Raw genomic sequence first — 22,780 nt, 5'->3', positions numbered from 1 at the left:
ATGTTCAAACCACGTCTCAAAAAGTCTGATGTTACCGACGCCACTATATATACATACATACATCACGTTCATGCGCCGGATACAAGAACAAAGGGTCATTGTGAGAGGGGGGAAAAAAACCCCCCCCGAAATAAAATGGAAACCTTAGCGCCGATACTGGTCCGGATGCCGCTCGTATTCGTGCGGCCGCATACCCCTCCCCATGCCGTCTCTTGGGTCCCTGGGATCTCTGGCGTCCCTGGCATCGCGCATCTGCATCTGCATCTCTCTCGGATCAGGCGCGGGAAAGCCGCTACCAGGCGGTGGGCCGCGGGCATCATATCCCGGCGTGTAGCTGCGTGACTGCTCCCTCGGGTCTCTGGGCCCGGGGCCTGGCGTTGACGCGTAGCGCGGGTATCCCTGGGCTTGTGGTGGGGGGACCTGCTCGAGGCCGCGGGATCCAGGCGGCGGGTATCGACTCTGCATCGAGTGCTGGGGAGGAGGCTGTGAGCTTGAGGAGGCGTACACGGGGGCGCCTCGGTCATCCCTCATGCCGACGTGCTGGGGAGGAGGGGCGGGTGGCCATGCCCGAGCGGGGGTGGACGGCTTCGGAGTCGATGAAGGATGCGGAGGCACCCATTGCTGTTGAGGCGGAGGACCCTGGGCGGGTTTGGAGGGCTGGGACGGCCAGGTGTTGGAGGACGTCGGTTGTTGTGGCCAGGCGTTGTCTCTGCCGGAGGGCTGGACTTCCCGCGGTCTCTGGTTGGAGCCGTGCCCGCCGTATTGCGGCTGCGGCTGCGGCTGCGGCTGCGGCTGCGGCGGGGGAGGCGGCGAGGCGGCGTGGGAGGGCTGTGCTCCGGGTCCGTATGATGGGTAACCGCCTGGGGGCGGGTATTGAGGTTGTTGTGTCTGGGCAGGCGGGTATCGATGTGAGGTCTGAGGAGAGCTGTTCCCGCTGTGGTGTCCGGTTTGGAACGCAGCATGTCCCCTGTAGTATGCGTCTCTGTCGGCAGGGACCGGCTCGTTGGCCATGGCCATGGATGGTCGTGGCACGCCCATGTGAGGAGGCTGGCCTGGTGATCCTCCGTACGTGGTGGGCTTGAGCGACGGCATGGCCGAAGCAGCGGCGGGTGCTCGCCCGTACGGAGAGTGCTGCGCTTCTTGCTCGCGGCGCATTTGCGACGGAGGCGCAGGTCCCGGAGGCGGTGGTCGACCCATGGCTGAGGGTGGAGGAGTCCCCGATGGACCCGAGGGTGGGTTCGACATTTCGCTGACGCGTTTCGAGGCCGGGAGCGGATCGTCATTCAGGAGAGACATGATGTTGGACGTCTTGCGAGGTTCGGTCGGCGGTCTCGAGACATTCGGGGGTGTAGGCGCTGGAGGAGGAGGGCCAGGAGGGGGAGGCGCGTGGCCGTAGGGTTCCTGGACCTGGCCAGGGGGCCGTCGTTGCTGTAGGGAAGAGATTGGGCGTGACGACGGACCCAGGGGAGGAGATTGCGCAACGGACGGGTGATCCATCATGCCACGAACGGCATGAGGAGGAGGTGGCGGCGGCGGCGGCGGATACGGCTGGCCGGCGACAGAGCGAGAGGGCTCTTGTGAAGGCGGCCGTGACAAGGACAGCGGCTCGCCTCTCGGTGCCTGGCCGATGCTAGAGTGATGGCGATGGCCGTAGGGCGGCTGTTGGTGTTCGTAATGGCGCGGCTGATGCTGATGCTGGTGTTGGTGCTGGTGCTGGTGCTGGTGCTGCTGGTGCTGGTGCTGGGCCAGCTCGGCCTCGACATTCATTCGCATCGACTGCCGCTCGGCCTGTCTGGCGGCAAGGTCTCGGTCACGGTCGCGTTTCTCGCGCTCCCTCTCTCTCTGTTGGCGTTCGAGCATGGAGTCGGGATGAGCTGCTGGGGGTATTGGCTGGGCCGCAGCCAGGGTTCGCTGGTCTCGGATTTCAGGAACTTGGCTGGCACCACCGCCACCCTTGGGCGGCAACGGGACTCGCTGGTGCGCTTGTGCAACCACTTCGCGCTCTCGCGCATGCTCGGGGAAGCCAAAAGGCTGGGCAGGAGCACGCAGGGCTGGACGAGGTCCGGGCGACATGGCCTGGGAAGCTTGTTGCGGGACGGCGGCGGCGGCGGCGGCGGCGGCGGCTGCGGCTTGCTGGATGGAGAGGGGAGGAGGCGGCGGCGGCGGCGGAGGAGGAGCGGGAGGAGCAGGTTGCTGCTGCTGCTGCTGCTGCTGCTGCTGCTGCTTCTGCTGCTGCTGCTTCTGCTGCTGTCCAGGCCCAGGTTGAGCAAGCAACGGCTGTTGGTGCTGCGGTAGCGGCTGCGGTTGCGGTTGCGGTTGCTGCCGCGGAGTATTCTGCTGCTGCTGCTGCTGTTGTTGCTGTTGTGGCTGAGGCTGAGGCTGAGGCTGAGGCTGAGGCTGATGATGCTGATGATGATGATGATGCTGCTGCTGCTGCTGCTGCGTCGTCGTCGTCGTCGTCGTCGTCGTCGTCGTCGTCGGCGGCGGCGGCGGCGCTTGGGCAATGGGCACACCATAGCCAGAGTACGGTTGGGATCGAGGAGGTTGGCCCGTCGGCTCCATCTTCTGTTGGGCTGGCTCGTTGTGCATTTCCATGCCCGGTGCCACAGCCAATGGCCTGGTCGAGCCAACTGCAGACGAGTTGTCATATCTCCGTCCTCGTCCCCCCGTTGTGGGCAGCGGTGGATCAGGCCTCTTCTCGCCTCTGGTCCGCTTCCCATCAGCCTCTTGCACAATCGCATCCCATTCAGTCTTGCCCTGGTCCTTCTGGCGGACAAAGTAATTCTTGACCTGTTGTTGCGTGGCGGGCCGCATTGTTAGTCTTGTACTACACACACGCACACGCACGCACGCACACACACACACACACACTCTCTCTCTCTCTCTCTCTCTCGCACTCACGCGCTCACGCACATCACACGCACGCTCTCTCCCTCCCTCTCTCCCTCCCTCTCTCTCTCTCTCTCTCTCTCTCTCTCACACACACACGCACACACGCACACGTACGTATGTACGTACACGCACGCACGCACGCACCCGCACGCACGCGCATTCTCTCAACTTGACATGTGCCAGTTTGATTGGGGGATTCAAAAACTCACCATCACTGCTGTCTTGGACCCCATGTGAGCCGCAATTGCCGTCCAGTCGGAGCCAAACGACCGTAACAGGAGTGGGAAGTCGTTGGATTCTGAAACACTCCAGTAGCTCGACGCTTGAGCCGGAGCCTTGCGTTCGGTTTGCGCCTGCCCAAGGTTGAATGTCGTCATTGCAGGCTGACCGGATGGTGGCGGTGGTTCTGGCCGCAGCGAGGGGGCCGCCATGACGTCTGCAATGGAAGATGAGGCTACGGCCTTGGCTCGTTCCATGCCCGGAATCGCATGCTGCTGCGGTTGTTGTTGTTGTTGCTGTTGCTGCTGCTGCTGCTGTTGCTGCGGCGGCGGCGGCGGCGGTTGCTGCTGCTGCACGGGAAACGGCGCGTGAATCCCGGGAGTTGCATTCTGGTCATATCCGGCTGTTGGCCCGCCGCCGGCAGCCTCTAGAGCCATCATCGTCGTGCTTGGGACATCAGTTGGTACTCGGGAGCCAGACCGAGACCTGCCTTTTCCAGAGCCACCTCCAGGCGTCGCGGACAGGGACTGGCTGGCTTTGGCTGCCTTGGCCTCCTTGTCCTTGTCCCTGTCCCTGTCCTTCTCCTTCTCCTTGTCCTTGTCCTTTTCTTTATCCTTGTCTTTGTCCTTGTCCTTGGCACGCCTGCGACCTCTCCGGCCGTCCACCTTCTCGCCCTGCTCTCCTCGAGCAGCTGCCGAAGCCCCGCGGCGGCCCGGCGTTCCCGTCGGCGTCGCGTTCTCGCTGTCCGTCGCCGGCTGCTCGAATCCCCATGTTGGGGCCGCGGCACGGCGCGGTCTTCGTCGCTCCCCGTTCTCCCCGGTCTCTTGGCTTTCCTCGGTTGCTTCGTCGCCGTTTCCAAGCTCCGACACCAACGCACTCGATCTTTGCTTGCCTCGTCCGCCCTTCTTTCGCCGCTTAGGCTGCCTTTTGAGCTTCTCCTTCAAGTTGAGATCCTTCTTCATCAGGTAGTAATACTGAATGCAAGTGCCAAAGTCCCGACGCGGAATCACCTCCGCAATTTTGCCCCATTGCTTGGGGTTCTCGAGGTAGCGTTTCTCAAACAACTCGTTCTCCTCCTCGCTAAAGTTGTTGAGCGGTGGTAGCACCTGCCATGTTGAAACCAGACGGTCCTGTGGTGTGTAGCCGGACCGATCCGTATATTGAGCCTTTGCCCTCTGCTCGGCATCCCAGTACATGTCCGGAATCGCTGCTTCTTTTTCGCTGCGGTACTTTTCTTTTTGAGCCCTCAGCTCACGCTCCTTTCGCTCCTCGTCCTCTCGCATGGATGCTTGCAGCACTCGTTCCAAGTCACGTTCCGAAGCAAACCTCCTCCCCGAGCTTCGCCCTTCTGGTTTAGGCTCAGGCGTTACCGTCCCAGCCGGCTCAACCATGGGCACCGCCACAGAGAACTTGTCCCTGCTCTTGATGGCGGCTGGATCGCTCGAGAGGGTAAAGTCCAGATAGTGAATGTAATTTTCAGCGTAGACTTTGCGCGCTTCCTCTTGCTGTGTAGATTCCTGGAGATGAATCTTGTCTAGGTGTTCCGTAACATACCCATCCACCACGGGATCACTGTCCAGTGTCGCCAAAAAGTCCTTGTCTCTCATCCAGGAGTCGCAGCTGTAGTCGGGCAGGCTGTCAATGGGCGGCGTTGTCATGAACCGACGCACCGTCTCCACGTCCAAGTACGCCTCGTCCTCGGACTCGGTTTCGTCGTCATCGTCAGGTATTTGTGAAGGAGTGCTGGGCGGTTTTGAGCCAACGTCGGTCGCCTCTGGGACCGATTCGGGAGGTTGCGACGCCTGTTTTGCACCTCCGCGCGCAAGAAGCATCGAGGTGCCAGAGGTAGAGCCGCCGGACCTCGACCCAGGACGCGAGGACGGTTTGCTGGCACCTGCGTCCTTTGATGGAACATCGCTCGCCGGCACGGAGGGAGCCCGAGGAACGTCGAGGTCCATCTCCTCTTGCTTCGTGGTAGATTCAGGAACCGTGTCAACGACGTCCAGCTTGCCGACTTCTTCAACTTCCACCTTGGCTGTTTCTGGAACGGGGGGCTCGACAGGTGCTGCCGTAACATCAACGTCCTTTACTGGCACCGATGTAGCATTTTGACTATCGGCCAATTCAACATCCAGAGTCTCGGAAATGGGTCCTAGGATATCTGCCAAACCTTCGCTTTCGTTCAATATCCGCGCCATCGATCCATGCGACAGAGCGGCGTATCGCGCAACGACTTCGGTAGGTAAGCTCGTCTTTGGCAATTTGGCGAGTTCTGCTTCCGTCTTTTCGATTTCCATGTTGAAGTAATCAGCCATGTCCTCATCGTCGTCCGATTCCGAATCCTGGTCTTTGAGCGTAGGCCCGGGAGGCAGGGAAAATCGTACAACACCAATAGCGGGGCGTCTCCGCGCTCGTTTGGTTACTTGTGCTTGTGCTGACTTGATGGCGGCATTGCCAATTGCGCTGGGACGCTTGTCCTTGAGAGACCTGCCAGTTTCAGGCGCCTTGGACTCTAGTGTCACGAAACCTCTTTCCGATTCGGACTTGACCGTGATCTCGCCAGGCTCGGCACTTTGATTTGATCTTGCCCTGTTGTCGACATTGGATCCGCGAGGGTCAGAGTCTGCGTCACTGCTGCAAGGTCTCCATTGATCAAAAGGATGATGATCGCTTTCCCTGGTATCCAGCCGTGAAATTGGACCCGGCTGTGCCAAAGCCTGAGCTCTCATCATCTTGGGCGACAGCGGGGATTTCTTGAGATCAGGATTGATCCACTGTTTGCTCGAAGGCCGTTGCTGATGTGCTCGAGGTCCCACAGGGATCGAGGGGCTGTCGTGGCTTCCCGCCCTTGTCACTCTTATCGGACCGCTGACGGAGGCCGAGGAGTCCATTGGCGCAGAGTTCCCAGCAGATCCGGGTCGGTCAGTGAGAGCTCTCGGGGCAGAAGGAGGAAGTTTGCCAGTACCACTTGTTGTCGTCGGTACACCGTCACTGCCAGTGCGACTGGGCACGGATCCAAATGCAGGGGCCGAGGGTGCAACGGGAGGGGGGGAAACATCACGAACCTGGGCAGACGGTTCTTGGGATATTGAGGGGCGCCCTTCTTTCTTGGGGCGTATCAGATCGCGGTCGTTGCGATCACGGGGCTCATCTCGGGGGTCGCGCCAGATGAGGTCCGTCTCTGGTGGGTACCTATCGCCGCGGTCACGGTCATCCCGATCCCGATCCCGACCCCATCGAGCCTCCTGAGATCGACTTCGGGGATAGCGATCGCCGCGATCTTCGTAAGGTGTTCGTCCTCGTCCGCGCTCGGAACACCAGTCAGCTCTTCCTCTTCCTCGCCCGCCACGCATAAATCCCCCGCCACGCCCAAAGGGCAGCATTCCGAAGGGTGGATCAGAACTTGACGAGCCAGCCGAAGGAGGACCCCCGTCTCGAGATCCACGACGAGATCTATCAGCATCGGGTGGTGGGGGGCCATCTCTGTCTCTGTCGCGGAAATCTCGTGGCGGCGTTCGACCCCGTCCAGGAGGTGAGCGGCGAGACCGGAACTCTCGCGATTCTCTCCAATCTCTGTCTCGGTCTCGGTCTCGGTCCCGATCACGACCACGCTCTCGTTCACGCTCCCGTTCACGTTCACGGTCGCGACTGCGGTCCTCCCGATAGCGTTCCCTATAGTCTATCTCGCGATCCCTCCCACGATCTCTGCTTTCGTCTCTAGAGGGCCAGGCTCTGCCTCGTCCTCGACCTCGAGCACGAAAGTCACCGCCAAACGCACTTCCCCTGGGGCCGCTGGGGGCATCGACGAGGGCTTTGGGGCCTCGTGGAGGTTCCCTCCGCAGAGAATCGCCAAAGCCATCGCGATTTGGCGGGAATCCCGACGAGTTAGACCGAGCCTCCGCGGACGAGCGACGACGGTCTCCATCGCCGTATTGAGAGGCTCTGTCAAAGCGGTCGGGAGATCTGTCTCTCGGCGATCTTGACCGGCGTTCCGGGTCGTATCTGGAATACCTGGATGCCCTGGAAGCGAAGTTTGGCCGTCAGCACTTGATTAATAGATTTTTCCGGTCCCAGAGCGAAGCCTTGCCGCCATGCACGCGCTAATGCAACGGGAACAAGGTCCGGCTTGACTTTGGGTTCACTAGACCAGCCTTGTCCGAATACCAACAAACAGCAAAATTGACATACATTTATTAATGCCGTACCGGTGCAAATAGCTCCCCAAATATGCTCGGCGCGCAGGCAATCGTAGTAACTACGATTGCACCTACGATCGCATCCGGGTGCACTGGGGGCGGCGGCGGCGAGCTTCGGAATAGATATATAATACTTGGTTGTCGTCGGGGGGTTGGCGGATTTCTGATTTGCAGATTGGAGACTTGCGAACCAACCACCACCACCACACACAGGCAGTTGTCGAATGACCCCCTTGGAAATTTGGCTCGACGAGACTGGCGAGACGGCCGACAATGATTGCTGCGCGACCCGAGGCGGCGGCGAACGCGTCACGGCGGCAGAATCAGCAGTAAAATGGCCGATCGGGACGTCCGACGTGCGCTCAAGGGTGCTTCGACTGGCCGACGGCGTGCGACGAGCAAAGGCAGCCGGATATGAAGATTGATGTAAAGTGCAAGATGCCCCAGCCGGGGCCCCGTCAAACCCGTCCATGCTCAATTGTGTGTCTCCTGGCGCTTAATTGCCAAGGCAATAATCGTGCCCGCCCCACTTTATGTGGTTCGGCTAGCAAAAGCCCTCACCACCAAAGGTGGTGCTCGACAGCAAGGCGGGCCGGACACCAAGGCGGGCCAATTTTCAACCTAGACGCGTTGAACCGCGAAAATGGCTGCAACTAGCGTCCAAACGGCAAAAAGCGATGTCGAATTACGTGTCAACGAGGCTCTTGAGTATATTGAGGAAAATCCAGGTGCAAAAATTCGCTCTGTGGCGAAGAAATTCAACGTGCCTCGTAGCCGGCTTCAACGACGTGCTAACGGCGTTCCTGCTAGGAAAGGCCATCCAGCAAGAAATACAATGCTTTCACGAGAAGAGGAAGTTGCTTTATGTAACTATATCGATCGCCTTGATAAGGCCAACTTCGCTGTACGACCTGAATTCATTACAGATGCTGCAAATTACATCCTAAAAGAGAGGGCATCGTCAACTGCCCCGCCTAGGCAAGTTGGAACGCGATGGACTACACGCTTTATCCAGCGGCATCACTATCATAAAGGTCTTCAAAAAAAGATTGATTCAAGTCGAAAAGCTTCAGAAGATGTGACAAGAGCTCTTTCTTATTACAACAAGCTTAAAGAGGCTATTCAGCAGTACGGAGTCCCTCCTGAAGATATCTGGAATATGGATGAGACTGGCTTTCGTATTGGAATGGGAAAGGACCATTTAGTTGTTACAAAGCGAAGAAGAGCGCATCTATTTTCAATGCCAGAAAACAGGGAGACTGCAACAGCAATAGAATGCATTTCTGCTGGCGGCAAAGTTATTCCTGCCTTTCTTATCCTTACAGGGCAAAAACACATGGAGTCCTGGTATCGGATAAAGGAGCTTGAAGCTAATACCAAAATAACAGTCTCACCAACCGGCTTTACGAATGACGAAATTGCAGTTGCTTGGATACAGCATTTTCAGGAATTTGCAACGCCAATAGGCAGATATCGCCTTTTAATCCTAGATGGCCACGGATCACACCATACAATTGAATTCGTTGAATACTGCGAACAGCACGATATAATTCCCTTTGCGTTGCCCTCGCACCTTACACACATCCTTCAACCTCTTGATGTTGTGATATTTCAGCCACTAAAGCATTATCATGCAAAGGCGTTGGATATCATTGTTCGAGACGGCGTGTTGAATATTACAAAGATTGAATTCCTTGCTTGCATTCAAGCTGTACGAAAACAAGCTTTCAAGACTACTACTATTCTCACAGCCTTTCGAAAAACTGGAATTTCACCCTACAATCCACAGCCTGTAATTGAGGCCCTTGAACAACGAGCTGCAATTTACACATCAACACCATCGCCGCCGCCGTTATATCACAACAACTCTTCCGACTTTGAGACGCCCACAACACTCAGGCAGATAAATAAGGTTGCCAACAAGCTAGGGGAGGTATTAGAAGACGATACATCCCTTGAGCCTGAGTTTGCACGCAATATCAGTCGTTTTATCCGCGGCTCTCTTATTGCAGCTACTGAGCTTATACAGACGAAGAGAGACCTTGGGCGTACAAAAGCAGCTCAATTACTATCACAGCGACGTAGAGCTCATAAATATCACGCCCTACAAACTGGTGGCGTTCTTTCTGTGGATAACGCGCGTGAGATGGTCAAGCAAAACGAGAATGACCGCCTTGATACTGCTCGTCGGGTTGTTGAGGCAGCCGACAAAAGGCGCCACAACCACGCCAAGAGGACGTTTTTTGAAGCAGCTAAAAAGGCACGTAAATGGCGTCTGGATTCTGTACTAGATCTACTAGAAATTTGGGACGAGAAGGGTGTACATTATAGGCGAAGAGGTTAATAGCGTTATTAGGTTGAAAATTGGCCCGCCTTGGTGTCCGGCCCGCCTTGCTGTCGAGCACCACCTTTGGTGGTGAGGGCTTTTGCTAGCCGAACCACATAAAGTGGGGCGGGCACGATTAGTACTTGGAGTACTCCGTAATCCGTACTCCGTACTCCATAGGGGAATGGAACTGCCGCCGTGGCGCTAGTCTGTTCTCGGTGCTGCGCCACCTGATGGTGATTGGGCGGTGCGCGTCTCGTCTAGCGGTACCTGCTCAAGTACCTACAGTAGGTACCCAGGTAGGTAGGCACCTAGGTAGGTAGGTACGAGTGCGAGGAGAAAAGAAGGAAATCAAGAGACCAGTCTGGTCGCTGAAGTGATTGGTGGAATGAAGTCATCAGGGCTGCCTGGAAAATGAGCCCAGTGTTGGCGCCGCCGCCTCGGCCGCGAGGGCATGCATCATGCGCGTCCAGGTACTTTATCTAAGTAAGAAGTACTTGGGGAGCAAGGAGTCCTTCCATCGAGTTTGTCCCGGCGTGCGCCCAGTCACCACCGTTTTGAATTGCGTCCAAGTAAGTACTCACTCAACTTAATGAAGTGCTTGAGTGGACAGGTGCCTGGCCGAGGCAGCTGGTCCAACCAGACTCGACATCAAGCCGACGGCTTGCTTCCGAGTTGAGCTGTGACACAAGAGGACAGGACAGGCCTACGGCCGACCCTGCCACAGCGGCTTACCCACTGTTGGGTTCCCCGTCTCCAGTCTGGAGCTGCCGCTTTGAGCTGCCGAAAAATTCGACACCGTGCAAATTGTGGATACGGCCCAGTGTCACTGGTTGCTCTGTTTTGTACTTCAAGGCTCGCAACCTCCAGACGCCAGACCTTCACGAGTCGCCGTGCCATAGACGCAGCATCAACTAGACGAGACGCGGTGGGATGGCCGCCCAGTAATCTTCTTGATTGACAGCTTTCCCTACACAGTTCCACCTCCGAGCCGCCGTCATGGCCCAAGATGCGCCCCCTCCACAGGCCGCCGACGCGGTGCTCATGAAGTCGGACGCCATGCCCGAAGGCTCCCAGCCCGTCCAAGAACTCGACTTCAACATGCTCAAGCGGCCCATTACCGCAGAAGATCTTTTCCTCGGCATGCGTCATATGGGGTTCCAGGCATCAAGCATGGCCGAGGCCATCCGTATCGTAAACGACATGGCAAGTAGACAAGCCTCCAACCTCCTCCGCTCCCTCTTCTCCCACACCACCACGTCCTCTCTGTTGAAATCGTGTTCTCTCCTTCCCTTCTCTGAACAAGGAGCCGCCTCTAACAATTCTGACAGAGAAGCTGGAAAGACCCAGAGTCTTCTGAAAAGACAACCATATTCCTGGGCTACACATCTAACCTCATCTCCTCCGGGCTTCGCGGCACCCTCCGCTGGCTTGCCCAACACAGACACATCTCGGCCATCGTCACCACGGCAGGCGGCGTAGAGGAAGACTTCATCAAGTGCCTCGGCAGCGGGACAACATATATGAGCTCCTTCTCCGCACCCGGTGCCGACCTGCGCAAAAGGGGGCTCAACCGCATCGGCAACCTGGTCGTCCCCAACGACAACTACTGCGCCTTTGAAGACTGGGTCATCCCCATCCTGGACAAAATGCTCGAGGAGCAAGAGGCCGGCAAAGGCACCGACCAAGAAATCAACTGGACTCCCTCCAAAGTCATCCACCGGCTGGGCAAGGAAATCAACGACGAGAGGTCCGTCTACTACTGGGCGTGGAAGAATGACATACCCGTTTTCTGTCCGGCCTTGACGGATGGAAGTCTGGGAGACATGTTGTATTTTCACACGTTCAAGGCGTCGCCGCTGCAGCTGAAGATTGACATTGTCGAGGATATACGCAGGATAAATACCATTGCGGTCAGGGCCAAGAGAGCCGGCATGATTATTTTGGGAGGTGGTGTTGTGAAGCATCATATCGCAAATGCCTGTTTGATGAGGAATGGTGCCGAGAGCGCTGTGTATATTAATACCGCGCAGGAGTTTGACGGGAGCGATGCCGGTGCCCGCCCCGACGAGGCCGTCTCCTGGGGCAAGATCAAAGCTGACGCGGACAGTGTCAAGGCAAGTCGACGCAATACCGTTGCATTGTTGTCCAGCACGCTAAGCCGTCTTATAGGTATATATGGAGGCCACTGCTTGCTTCCCATTCGTTGTTGCAAACACCTTTGCCAAAGATTCATGACAGAATCGCCATATTTTCATGGGCTATCATCGGCGGCGGCCAGTGATGGAAGGAATATGAGAATCCAGAGACTCCACGTCATCCCGAGTACCACGGCGCGCAAATCCTGTTGTTGATCAGAGAAGAAAGACAAAAGGGACTTCCCCCACCTCGGAGTTTTACAGCATTACCATGCTTTTCAACAGCCCTGTCCTATTGTGCAACCTGTAGTTTGGGCCGTCTTGGAGGCGCGCCAGCATGCAACAAGCCAGTGCACTAGCCCATACCGCAGTACGCTGTTGCATACGCTCGAATACGCTGGCGTGTTACTGTATTGTCTCCGGGAGGCCTCAACACACCTTACAGCCGAGAGGGCACGACGCGTTGATGCTTGCTTGCTTCTTGTAGACTTTCGACATGGCCGCACCTCATCAATCCTGGAGAAGGACCAGAAGAACAATGTGGACACATTACACGCGGCGTCTACGCGCCTGTCCCAATGACGTCCCCAAGGTTAACTTGTCGCCGCTTTAGCTTAGACAGGTCTCAGATAAACGACAATAATCTTTGCACCAAAAGGGACCATCCATGCCGTCTTCCCGGGCCATCTAGTCGAGGCGTTCTGCAGAGGATCTTTTGATCGTAATGACTCCAAAATAGATAGCCTGTTGGGCGCGAGCCCAGGTCGATGAGCAATCTACATGTGAGCCTGCTGCCAGAGTTCCAACACTCCTTGCCGTCAAGAGTCGCCCGCACAGGACCACGCGACTGCCAGCAAACGATTTCCATTTCACGCCGCCCCAGAACATGTCGTCTCCTTTCTTGCTCCGCAGACGCTCTCTATCCTTCATCGCCCAACAACTCTTTGAACGCAGTCAGCGCAGACGCCCAGTCGGCCGCGCCAGCCCCTTCAGCCCACACGGCGACCTTTTCCAGTCCCTCCAGGTCCTGCTTCATATGGGACTCGCTGGTGGTGCCGTCCAAAACCACAACACCTTCCAGCCCAATGACCAGCGCATAGTACGCAGCTGCAACTTCAACGCCCGCCCCCCGGGCGACCGCCTTGACGGGCGCGCTGTTCGCCAGCACCGGGTTAGCGCTCAACGTCCAAAACGACTGAAAGACGATGCCCTTGTCGCGGCAATAGGCGCGCAGCTTGGTCTCGTATCCTGTGCCCTCGTGGAAGCGGTTCTGCACGACGGACGGCTTGACAGTCATGTTGGTGTACAGCGCCTCGAGCACGTGCAAGGTCGTGTTGGATATGCCGATGTTGCGGATCGTCCGGGGGTGGTACGACTCGAGAGTCTTCCAGACCGTCATGGTGTCCTGGATGGTGTCCATGGGCGAGTGAAGGACCACGCTGTCAAGGTACGGCTCCTCGCCTTCAATGGCAAAGTTCCTGAGCGACGAGCGTACCGACTGGTTGACCTTTTCCGCGAGGGGCGCGTCGACATCATACGGCGTCTTCTGGTTCTGGCCACCCGGAGCGGTGAACTTGGTTTGGATCTACGGCGCGTCATGTCAGTCGTACATGCATGCCGTCAAAGCCGATGCGATGCATACGAATAGGTTTCCGCGGGTGATGATTCCTTGGACAATGGCGCGCTTCACGCCAGCGGCCACGCCCGGCTCATCGTAATGCTTGGGCTGCGCGGCCGTGTCGACGGCACGGAAGCCAGCCTTGAGCGCGGTATAGACCAGGTCGGCGGTCCTGTCCTTTTTCCAGGCCGTGCCGTACACCAGCTTGGGGATCGTGGTGGCGGACTGGCCGGTGAGGGTCAGATCCTTGGCGAGGCGGGCGGCCTGTGATGCCATGCCAGCTTGGGCCATGGCGGTCGATGGCGGAAGCGAAGGTCTTTGAGGGGGGAGACGAAACAAATGATGCACCGTCGAGCGGTTGCTGCTCCAGCCGCTTGGTGTATCCTTGCGGCACAAAAGGATGTGCTCGGTGGGTTCCTGTCGAATCCGCAAGCATGTCCGGATCCGGAGGCACGAGGCTGCAGACGTAACGTTGACGTTGGACCGGGGAGATGACGTCGGCAAATGCCAGCAATCTTGAGTGACTAGGTAGGTAGTAGGAGGTGGACGGTAGATTCTCTGCAAGCCAAGATTGGACCATTTTCCCGACGCGAGGCCGTGGAATCAGGACCGTAGTGTGGTGCCAAAATGCGTAAGAGGTCGAGCGTTGGGATCGGGATTCCTCCTCAAGTACTCAATGTTACATGTACGCGGCGTGGGGCCGCCACATGTTCAACGTACGTACCTCGAAAGCTTCCACATCGTCACATCAATCCATGTCCATTCGATTCGTACTGGACACCAGACTCCCGAACACACACACACACAAAATCGACCGACGACTGCCCAAAATATCATCCAACACGCACCCGTCGGGCAACGCAGTGCAAAATGGCATCCGCAACTCCATTCACGGCCAAATGGGGCATCATGGCCACGGGCGGCATCGCAGAGAGTAAGTAGGCCGCACCAGTCGTGTGAGACGCTTTCCACTCGGCCGTCGCCTCGCCCGCCCATGCCACGGGCGCATCAGACAGGGAGGGCCGGTCGACTGACCAAAAGGCAGCCTTCTGCAAAGACCTCCTCGCCGACCCGGCCGCCCGCTCCGTCAACGACGTCAGGCATGAAATCGTCGCCGTCTCGTCGTCCAGGTCGGCAGACCGCGCCGCCGACTTCATCAGCAAGATTGACGGCCCGTCCAGCGCCAAGACGTACGGCTCGTACGCAGAGCTCGTGGCCGATGCCAACGTCGACATCATCTACGTCGCGACCCCGCACAGCCACCACTTCCAGAATGCCATGCTGGCACTGGACGCTGGCAAGAACGTGCTCTGCGAGAAGGCGCTGACGGTGACGGCGAGCCAGGCCAAAAAGCTGGTCGCCAAGGCCAAGGAGAAGAAGCTGTTCCTCATGGAGGCCGTTTGGACGAGATTCCTCCCGCTGAGCATCGAGATCCGCGAATTGATCCGCAGTGGGGAAATCGGCACGGTGTACAGGACCATGGGTAAGTCCAACGTGTCGGTCGGGCGGCACATTACGTCTGCCGTCTACTTTGATTTGTCGTCGTCGTTGCTGTCGTTTTTATGGAGGCAGAAACGAAAAGAAGGAAGGACAAGGAAACAAGGGGAAAACATGCTAGACCCATCCGTTCATCCATTCCCGAGTCCGCAAAGTGATGATGTTCGCTGACACGCCCGCCAAACCACAGCCGACCTCTCGTTCAACCTGAACACGCCGGAGACGGACGGCGTCGTCAGCTTTCCGGACACGCATCGCATGGTCAACAAGGACCTCGCGGGCGGCTCCCTCCTCGATCTCGGCGTCTACCCGCTGACTTGGGTCTTCCAGACGCTCTATCACGTCCAGCCGTCGGAGACCAAGGAGGCACCGCGGGTGCTGGCGGCCATCAGCCAGTACCGCACGGGGGCCGACGAAGCCGCCAGCGTCGTCTGCCACTTCCCGGGCACCAGGGCCATGGGGGTGGCGACCACGTCGCTCCTCGTCGGAACCGGCCCGGATGGCGACGAGACGGCCCCGACAGCAGTCCGCATCCAGGGGTCCAAGGGCGAGATCCAGGTGTCGCACCCTGCGTACCGCCCGCTCTCGTACCGCGTCGTCAGCAACAAGGGCGGCGGTAGGGTCGAGGTGGTCGACTGCCCGATCCCCAGGGACCCGGCGCGTGGCAACTGGGGCCACGGAATGTTCTGGGAGGCAGACGAGTGCGCACGGTGCCTGCGCGACGGCAGGCAGCAGAGCACCACGATGCCATGGGACGAGAGCGTGGCCCTGATGCAGGCCATGGACGACGCCCTCAGGCAAGGCGGCATCACCTACCCGGCCCTGATTACCAGCGACGTCTTTGACGCAGAGAGCCCGCTGAACACGGGGAGCAGATGAGGCCAATCTGCGGGACAAAGAAGTAACTACAGTATCCGTGGTACGGAGCACATCCATGCCTCTCAACATGTCCTCGAACAAGCACAAAAGCACGGAAAACCAAAAAGAAGGAGGGCGTGTAACTAAGACGACAAGGGTGCCCCCCCCCCCCGGGCCCACCACCGCGTACCAATACATTCCAAGTTTAAGTTTCTTCTTCAGTTCGTTCCCCTTACCCGTCCGTCCTGCCGTCCTGCCGTCTTGCCGTCTTGCCCGTCTGCCGGCTCTTGTCTTGCCCTGCTTCTTGTTGGGCAAGGGAAGATTGCGCCCCAGCCCGTACCCATACTACCCATGCCATACCGGCAGGGATCCGACAGGGTAGCACGAGCACGGCCAGGGCAACGACAACAATGCAGGCAGAGAGAAAACCACCTGATGGTCCCGAATTTGTACGGCTGGGACGCGATTAAGGTTTTCTGGGGTTGTTGATACAAGCCTGTCTGTCGCGTGTGTGTGTGTGTGTGATGCGATGCCAGCCAGGCTCGTCGGGAATATTCTGGCGCCAACACCACGTCGTTACCAGACAATTCCATTCTAGTCCTCCGTGCTTTTCTTCCAGACGGCCCGTTTCGGCCAGCCCGAGTCCCCCCCGTAATATGGTCCGTTCATGCAAGACAACAACAACAACAACAACCAAGACGGCCCAAACGGCCTTGTTTCTGTTGTTGCTTTTGCCTCCCTCCCCCCTGCATGACTCGGGCCAGGCTCGCTGCTTCGAGTCGGCAGCGCTCTCTGTTCTGTTCTGTTCTTTCTTTGCCGCCTCTGTGTCACATGTACGTGCTAGAACTTGTACTGTTTCTTTTGCCAATCACCCACCTTGGAAGGAAAGCTAGCCAGGCATTCGCTCGACCTGGCGCCATTTTGACCACCACCAAGCGTTTGTTTGGCACGGAGCAATTTCCAATCTATATATCCAGCAATGCACTGCACTCCCCCTGCCCCCCTGCCCGGGCGCCCCTCACTGCCACTGCCGCGGCGACGCAAGAAGCCGAGTTCTCTGCCAGCACGTCGCACAAGAAAATACTCAGGCCAAGCTGAACTCTATCTCGTAAAAACGGCATAAATCTCACCAAATTGTTGCCCCCCCCCTTCTTTCCCCCCGTCGGGGACAAAATGGGGACAAAGCTCTTGTATCCCCAAAACTCACCTCGCCACACCTGAGAGCCGGTACCGTCGTTCGGCCCCCCGCCTAACCACCAGGAATCCCAGTCGGCACCAAGATTTCTGCTTTTTCGGGAACACCCTGTCCTGTCCCCATCCATGTCGGCGTTCGTGACAGGGGGGGGTGTGCGCGCCCGTCGTCGTCGTCGTCAATTCTCGAATGTCTTGGCCTTGGGGCCTGTGGCCAGTGAGTGACCAGTGACCGACGTGTGTTGACGGCGAAACTCTTGCTTGCTAAGCTCGTCTGGGGACTTGGACTTGGGAAGGCCCTCCGGGACCCCGCCTGGCTCCCAACTCTCAAACACCATCGTTTCTTGGACCATTTTTTTTTCCTTTGTTCTGGAAGACTTCCTTTTTCTGCATCAAGGTTTGGGGGTTGTCTCACGGACCGAGAGATGGTTGAGAAAATCGGGGGGTTGTGCGTGTTCGCGGGGCCCGTGGATGACACTGCTACCTTACAAGTAAGTAAGTACCTACTTAGGTAAGTACTCAAGTACTCTAGTACTTTGGCACGTACCTTAAGTACCTAACCTAAGTACCTACCTAGGTGCCTAGGGACCTACTTAGGTGCCTGGTTAAGGTTGGCCGAGTGGGGGGCGCTGGCAAGTTCGGCACGCGGCGCGGCAAAGCGGCATTAAATACGACCTGCATGGGTGGTTGCGCGTGGCCTACGGAGTACGGACGGAGTACGGAGTAGGTGGTAGGTATATTTGATGCGATAGAACCACGGAGCGCGTAGGAAGTCGTCGACTTGGTTTGGTTTGGCTTCCTGTGCGGCGCGTGTACCCGGTCCAGGATATTTACTAGGTGCTGTACTCACCAGGTAGATACCAGGCTACAGCAGGTAAAGTACCTAGGTATCTATTGTGAATGTTCGGGACGGCCAGCGCCCCGCCGCGACACGTGACGCGCGGCTGAATGGGGAGCTGGACGTGATGCCAATGCCAATGCCAATGCCAACACGACGAGCAGCTCGAGGCGGATGAAGAATGGAAATTAGAATGAATCACAGTTGCAATTGAAACCCAAGTTGCCAGGAAAATACACCAGCACAAGAACGCATGGCCGCCTTTTGTGCGAAATCAAACAATTTCGTACACCTGCGTCGAACGAGTAACCGGCCAGTCGGTCGGTCGGTCGGTCGGTCGGTCGGTCGGCCGTCAGCCGTCAGCCGGTCAGCCGGTCAGCCGTCAGTCAGTCGGTCAGCCGTGTCTTTTCTCCCCGACTTTTCCAAGTTGGTTCAACACCAAGCACAAGCACCCGCCCGCCCGCCCGCGATGCTCGCGCAAACGGAACACGACACGGCCACGCAAACGCAACGCCCAACCTCGCATCACCGGCGGTGCTGCAAACCACCAACACCCTAATAAACCCAGGAGCATAAAATCCAAGGCCCGGCCCCGGCCTGTCCCACCAACACCACCACCGTAAAGCTCCCCTCCCGACCAGCATGCCGTCTTCCCCGTCGTCGCCGCCGCCGCCGCCGCCGCCGTCGTCAGCGTCCGCGTCAGCGTCCTACGAGCAAACCCACGTCCACGCCGTCTACGAAGCAATAGCCCCTCACTTCAGCGCGACGCGCCACAAGCCCTGGCCCCTGGTGCAGCGGTTCCTCACGGCCCTCCCCCCCGGCAGCATCGGGCTCGACGTGGGCTGCGGCAACGGCAAATACGTCCCCGTCAACCCGGCGCTGCACGTGCTCGCGTGCGACCGCTCCCCGTCCCTCGCGCGTCTCGCCCGCGCCGAGCGCGCCGCCGAGGTCCTCACCGCCGAGTGCCTCGCGCTCCCCTACCGCCCCGCGTCCGTCGACTTCGCCATCTGCATCGCCGTCGTGCACCACCTGTCGACGCGCGCGCGCCGCCGCGCCGCCCTCGCCCAGATCCTGCGCTGCCTCGCGCCCCACGGCCGCGCCCTCGTCTACGCCTGGGCCCTCGAGCAGAGGTCCAGCCGCCGCGGCTGGGACGAGTCCTCGCGCCAGGACACCCTCGTGCCGTGGGTGACGCGCCGCGGCGGCCCCGGCCCCGACGAGACGCACCACCGCTACTACCACCTGTTCCGTGAGGGCGAGCTGGAGGAGGATGTCGTCGCCGCCGGCGGGCATGTCCGCGACGGGGGCTACGAGCGGGATAACTGGTGGGTGGTTTTTGGCCACCCGCCGTCGCGGGATAAAGAGTGAAAGGAGACAAGGGAAAAATTAAAATTAAAAAAAGGCCAAACTAGATATAAAATGAGAAAAACACATCAAAAAAGACGATTCCATCAAATATCCATGGCCCGCCTCCTGTAGGTAGGTGACCATGTGTCCCGGCAATCAATCCATGTGTGTGATCGAGTCGGTGTCACGAGAAAAAGGTGGGCGTTGCCATTCTTTCCTATAATGGCAATTATCAGGACATGCACTTACACACACACACACGCGCGCACACATATATATGCATGTATACATTTCTTCGTGCCTGGTCCCCACGAAACCGCAGTGCCTCCCGCCACGCCATCAACAACAGCACAGCCTAAACGCCAAAAAGATGATTCCCCTCAATTTCCAAACCCATCACATAAAACACACACAAAGTTGACCAAATCCTCAACCGGCCCAAAATGCAAATTACTGCCCCAACGGCTCTATGAGATGCCTTTTGTCTTTCCAATTCGTGCCTCTCTATACATACAGTTCATGAACCACCCATTATCTGCGAACCCATATGGCCCTGTACTGACTCCTTCAAAATCAAGAAATGCACCCGGTCTCCGTGCTTGACCAATTCCAGTCATCATGTCTCCCAAATCCGTATCCTTCATTGGATCCCTACCCTTCCCAATGTGCCAGAGACTCACAGCTTCATGATAGACCAGTGGTATCGTGAACGAGAATGAAAAAAAATGAACCAGAAAGAAAGATAGTGAATGACGTCGTGAACAAATACCGCCGCGCCCAATATGCATCATCGCTCGCTTCGAACCCGTCCCAGATATCCAATGAAATTTCGCCTTCCCTCTATTGAATGGTTTCCTCCCGATTTGGATCCATGAATAAAATGTAAAGTAAGCCACATTAGAAGAGTTTATAGAAAAAAGTAAAAAATAAAAAGGAGGAAAGGAAAATGGAAGAAAAAGGGGAGAATAACAAGGACAAAAGACAAAAGCCAGCCTTCCATTAGCCGAGTCGTCGTCGATGGCTTCCCTCGCGCTTTATCACTTCTGGACTCGCTCTGCGCTTCACTCTAACTGCATCGAGTTGTAGTTGATAGCTTGGAGGCGTCTGCATTGGCATTCCATGCTTTGAAGCTGGAGTCAGATGCCCTGAACGTGGTCGATCAACTTGTTGCACATATGGGACACCTGTGAGCTCAGCGAGGCTCGGCAATGGCCCGGGGTTCCGTGGTTGGCCTTGATGTTGGATAGGAGGAAGGCCAGGGCCGATAGGAACAGAACCAGGGCTATAATAAAATTCGCCGTGTTGCTCCGTCATGGACACCTGCACTGGCCCGGCTCCTGCAAGGGAAGGAGGGACCGGCGCACCAGCGTTTTCGGCCCTGTGGATGTGACCAGCAGCCATTGCTGACACAGGAGGATTCCGTGAGTACATCGCTCTAGGAGAAGTCGGAGGGATATGTTGGCCGACAGTGTCGGGAGGCTGGAAGTGAATGTTGGCTCGTGGTGGTGCAGTTCGGTGACCGCCTTCGACATTGACCGCCGCGAGGGAAAAAGGAACCACCCCGGCTCTTCGAGCCATGTCTGCTTCTCCAAGCTGCCAATGCATTGCTTCTGCAGCTCTCCAAGGAACGGCGAGTTCCTCAGCCACTTTGGCCCACATCTCTGACTTGAACCTGTTGATTTGTTAGACAACGTCTGTCCATGGATGTAGTACGGTGGCGGCGGAACCAACGCAGGTGATTGTCGTATCATTAAAGCCCAGGCACTGGCCAGGAGAAAAAAAGAACAAGAGTAATAGAAACAAAAAGAAACGGCTTACCTCTCATAAAGGCGAGCAAGTTTATTCTTGCGCTCTTCGTCCCATTCGCTACGTCTTTCCAGGTAATTCTGGTAGTGAAGCCGACAACTGATGGCGCTCCTTCCAGGAAGACGCTTCGACACGTCCTCCCACTTCATCCCGCTGCCTCGTAGCTCAATGATCAAGGCATCTTCCTCTGACGACCACTTGCTCTGCTTCTTGACCGGCAGATCCAAACCTTGAGGCGGCATGCTTCGCTGGAGACCGGGCAGCGATATGGAGCTGACAGGACGCGGAGGCGGTACTGCCCCGGATCCAGGAGCTAAAGACAGTGGAGGTTGTTGCCCTTGGGCAGATAGCGTCGGTATCGAATGAGGCGGCGGTGCTGGGTCGCGCAAGGGTTGGTGGGAGTAGCCTCGGGACTCATCTGAGTCGGAAGACTTTAGAAGCGAGGTTATATCCACGTTGATGGTCGCGCTGCCTCTTGTAGCGGCACAATGACCGTGTACAGAGGCTTGATGTCCGCGTATGAAACCGATATCGCCGTTGTTGATAACGCCGAACGGTGGCTCTGCCCGCGGGAGGCAGAGCATAGGCTGGCTCTTGAGTTGGGCCAGTTTTTCTAGCTGACAGCCTAACAGGCGTCACCCGTTGGGCTTTCACACTCGCTCTGGATGAAGAAGCGCTGGTCTCTGTCGGGGAGGATTGAGTCACTCAGAAAATGCGGTGTACCAGCACACAGGACGGGGGAGGGGGAAACGATATCCCTCTGTGTAGCGGACAAGAACGGAATCCGACGAGTAGAGCAGTAGTAAGGATCTGATGCTGGACCTCGAGTTTCCGCGCGACCCTCTGCATCAAAGACGGGGGCGGTTGTTTGGTTGCCGAGTCGATTCTGATCCTGCGCCGTCTTCTTTTCCAAGAAGCACGCAGGAACCGTTTTAGTCGCAAAGCTCGGGTTGGTTTTCTGGAGAACAGAGGTCCAGATATCAGAAGGTGAAACGGCCGAGAAAAACGTGTGACGACAGCGTATAATGACTCAGGTCACTAACGGATGTCGACGGTAAGTAAACGCGAATGATTAAAAAGCTTGGCAGTGCGTGACGGCTCGAAGGTTATCTCGTCCCGAGGTTGGTGATCAAATATGGTGTTGGCAGAAGGGTGAAGAAGGAAGTGGTCGAAAGAGAGGTAGAAGATGAGGAAGCGCATCCGAGATGTCTCGGGATGGTCAAGGACACATCGACTCCTTGTTGATTGTGTTTATAAATGGCATTTACAGGTATGATTGGTTCTGCTGGGGTGTGCCATCCACCAATGGGGTCGAGATGAGCGTAGATGAGGCAAACCGGACGCTGGGAGAGGAGCCAGGACGGTTCCCGGGAGACTCCATATATACCTACTCAAGTAGGTAGGCAAGCTGGGATGGATCTCACCAAAGAAGGGAGTACGGAGGAGACGCCGGTCAGGATGGAACAAAGAAGAAGGTTTTACGCATAGCGGCATGTAAGTTGTGTGTGCGTGTGTGTGGTGCGGTGCGTGTGTGTGTGTATTGTATTAGGTGTCAATGTAAGTAGTACAGAGTAAGGCAGGGTAATGAGAAGCGAGTACTTCCCAGATACTTTTCAACCCAGGTATGAGCCCTACGGGCTAGCAGCTCTAGGTTCGGGCAAAGGATTGCCAAGTGGAAACAAGAAGCAACAGCCAAAAAAAAAGAAGGGAAAAAAAAAAGAGAAAGAGAGAGAGAGACGTGAATCATGGTCGGGTGAGGAGGCATCAAGCAGGCCAGGGCAAGGACAGGACAGGGAGGACAGGGCAGACAGGGCAGGAGCGGGCGGGGGGGCCGGGGGGGTGTGCACAATGCACCAG

General features: G+C 57.3%; 7 protein-coding genes across 7 annotated transcripts; 4 read left to right on the top strand and 3 right to left on the bottom strand.

The window, feature by feature from the left end:
* Nucleotides 1-144: 144 nt before the first annotated feature.
* MAM_00993 (Homeodomain-like protein) lies at nt 145-7,779 on the bottom strand (the record flags this gene model as incomplete). Its single annotated transcript, XM_040819792.1, has 3 exons — nt 145-2,790; nt 3,102-7,131; nt 7,379-7,779. The coding sequence occupies 3 exons, from the start codon at nt 7,777-7,779 to the stop codon at nt 145-147; spliced, it is 7,077 nt and encodes a 2,358-aa protein (XP_040683057.1).
* A 171-nt stretch (nt 7,780-7,950) lies between these two features.
* MAM_00992 (transposase) lies at nt 7,951-9,651 on the top strand (the record flags this gene model as incomplete). Its single annotated transcript, XM_040819791.1, has 1 exon — nt 7,951-9,651. One exon carries the CDS (start codon nt 7,951-7,953, stop codon nt 9,649-9,651), a length of 1,701 nt encoding a protein of 566 aa, XP_040683056.1.
* Nucleotides 9,652-10,632: 981 nt separating this feature from the next.
* Nucleotides 10,633-11,917, top strand: MAM_00991 (Deoxyhypusine synthase; the record flags this gene model as incomplete). Its single annotated transcript, XM_040819790.1, has 3 exons — nt 10,633-10,827; nt 10,965-11,744; nt 11,864-11,917. The coding sequence occupies 3 exons, from the start codon at nt 10,633-10,635 to the stop codon at nt 11,915-11,917; spliced, it is 1,029 nt and encodes a 342-aa protein (XP_040683055.1).
* A 773-nt stretch (nt 11,918-12,690) lies between these two features.
* MAM_00990 (NADP-dependent oxidoreductase domain protein) lies at nt 12,691-13,680 on the bottom strand (the record flags this gene model as incomplete). Its single annotated transcript, XM_040819789.1, has 2 exons — nt 12,691-13,356; nt 13,414-13,680. 2 exons carry the CDS (start codon nt 13,678-13,680, stop codon nt 12,691-12,693), a joined length of 933 nt encoding a protein of 310 aa, XP_040683054.1.
* Nucleotides 13,681-14,259: 579 nt separating this feature from the next.
* MAM_00989 (NADP:D-xylose dehydrogenase) lies at nt 14,260-15,765 on the top strand (the record flags this gene model as incomplete). Its single annotated transcript, XM_040819788.1, has 3 exons — nt 14,260-14,323; nt 14,435-14,872; nt 15,077-15,765. The coding sequence occupies 3 exons, from the start codon at nt 14,260-14,262 to the stop codon at nt 15,763-15,765; spliced, it is 1,191 nt and encodes a 396-aa protein (XP_040683053.1).
* A 2,650-nt stretch (nt 15,766-18,415) lies between these two features.
* MAM_00988 (tRNA (uracil-5-)-methyltransferase TRM9) lies at nt 18,416-19,138 on the top strand (the record flags this gene model as incomplete). Its single annotated transcript, XM_040819787.1, has 1 exon — nt 18,416-19,138. One exon carries the CDS (start codon nt 18,416-18,418, stop codon nt 19,136-19,138), a length of 723 nt encoding a protein of 240 aa, XP_040683052.1.
* A 1,115-nt stretch (nt 19,139-20,253) lies between these two features.
* MAM_00987 (Homeodomain-related protein) lies at nt 20,254-21,507 on the bottom strand (the record flags this gene model as incomplete). The annotated part of the gene is made up of 3 exons (XM_040819786.1): nt 20,254-20,399; nt 20,482-20,789; nt 20,936-21,507. The coding sequence occupies 3 exons, from the start codon at nt 21,505-21,507 to the stop codon at nt 20,254-20,256; spliced, it is 1,026 nt and encodes a 341-aa protein (XP_040683051.1).
* Between the last annotated feature and the right edge of the window lie 1,273 nt (nt 21,508-22,780).

This window comes from Metarhizium album (genome assembly GCF_000804445.1).
Source record: "Metarhizium album ARSEF 1941 chromosome Unknown scaffold_1, whole genome shotgun sequence".
NCBI lineage: Eukaryota > Fungi > Ascomycota > Sordariomycetes > Hypocreales > Clavicipitaceae > Metarhizium > Metarhizium album.
This window is presented reverse-complemented; position numbering and strand designations above follow the sequence as displayed.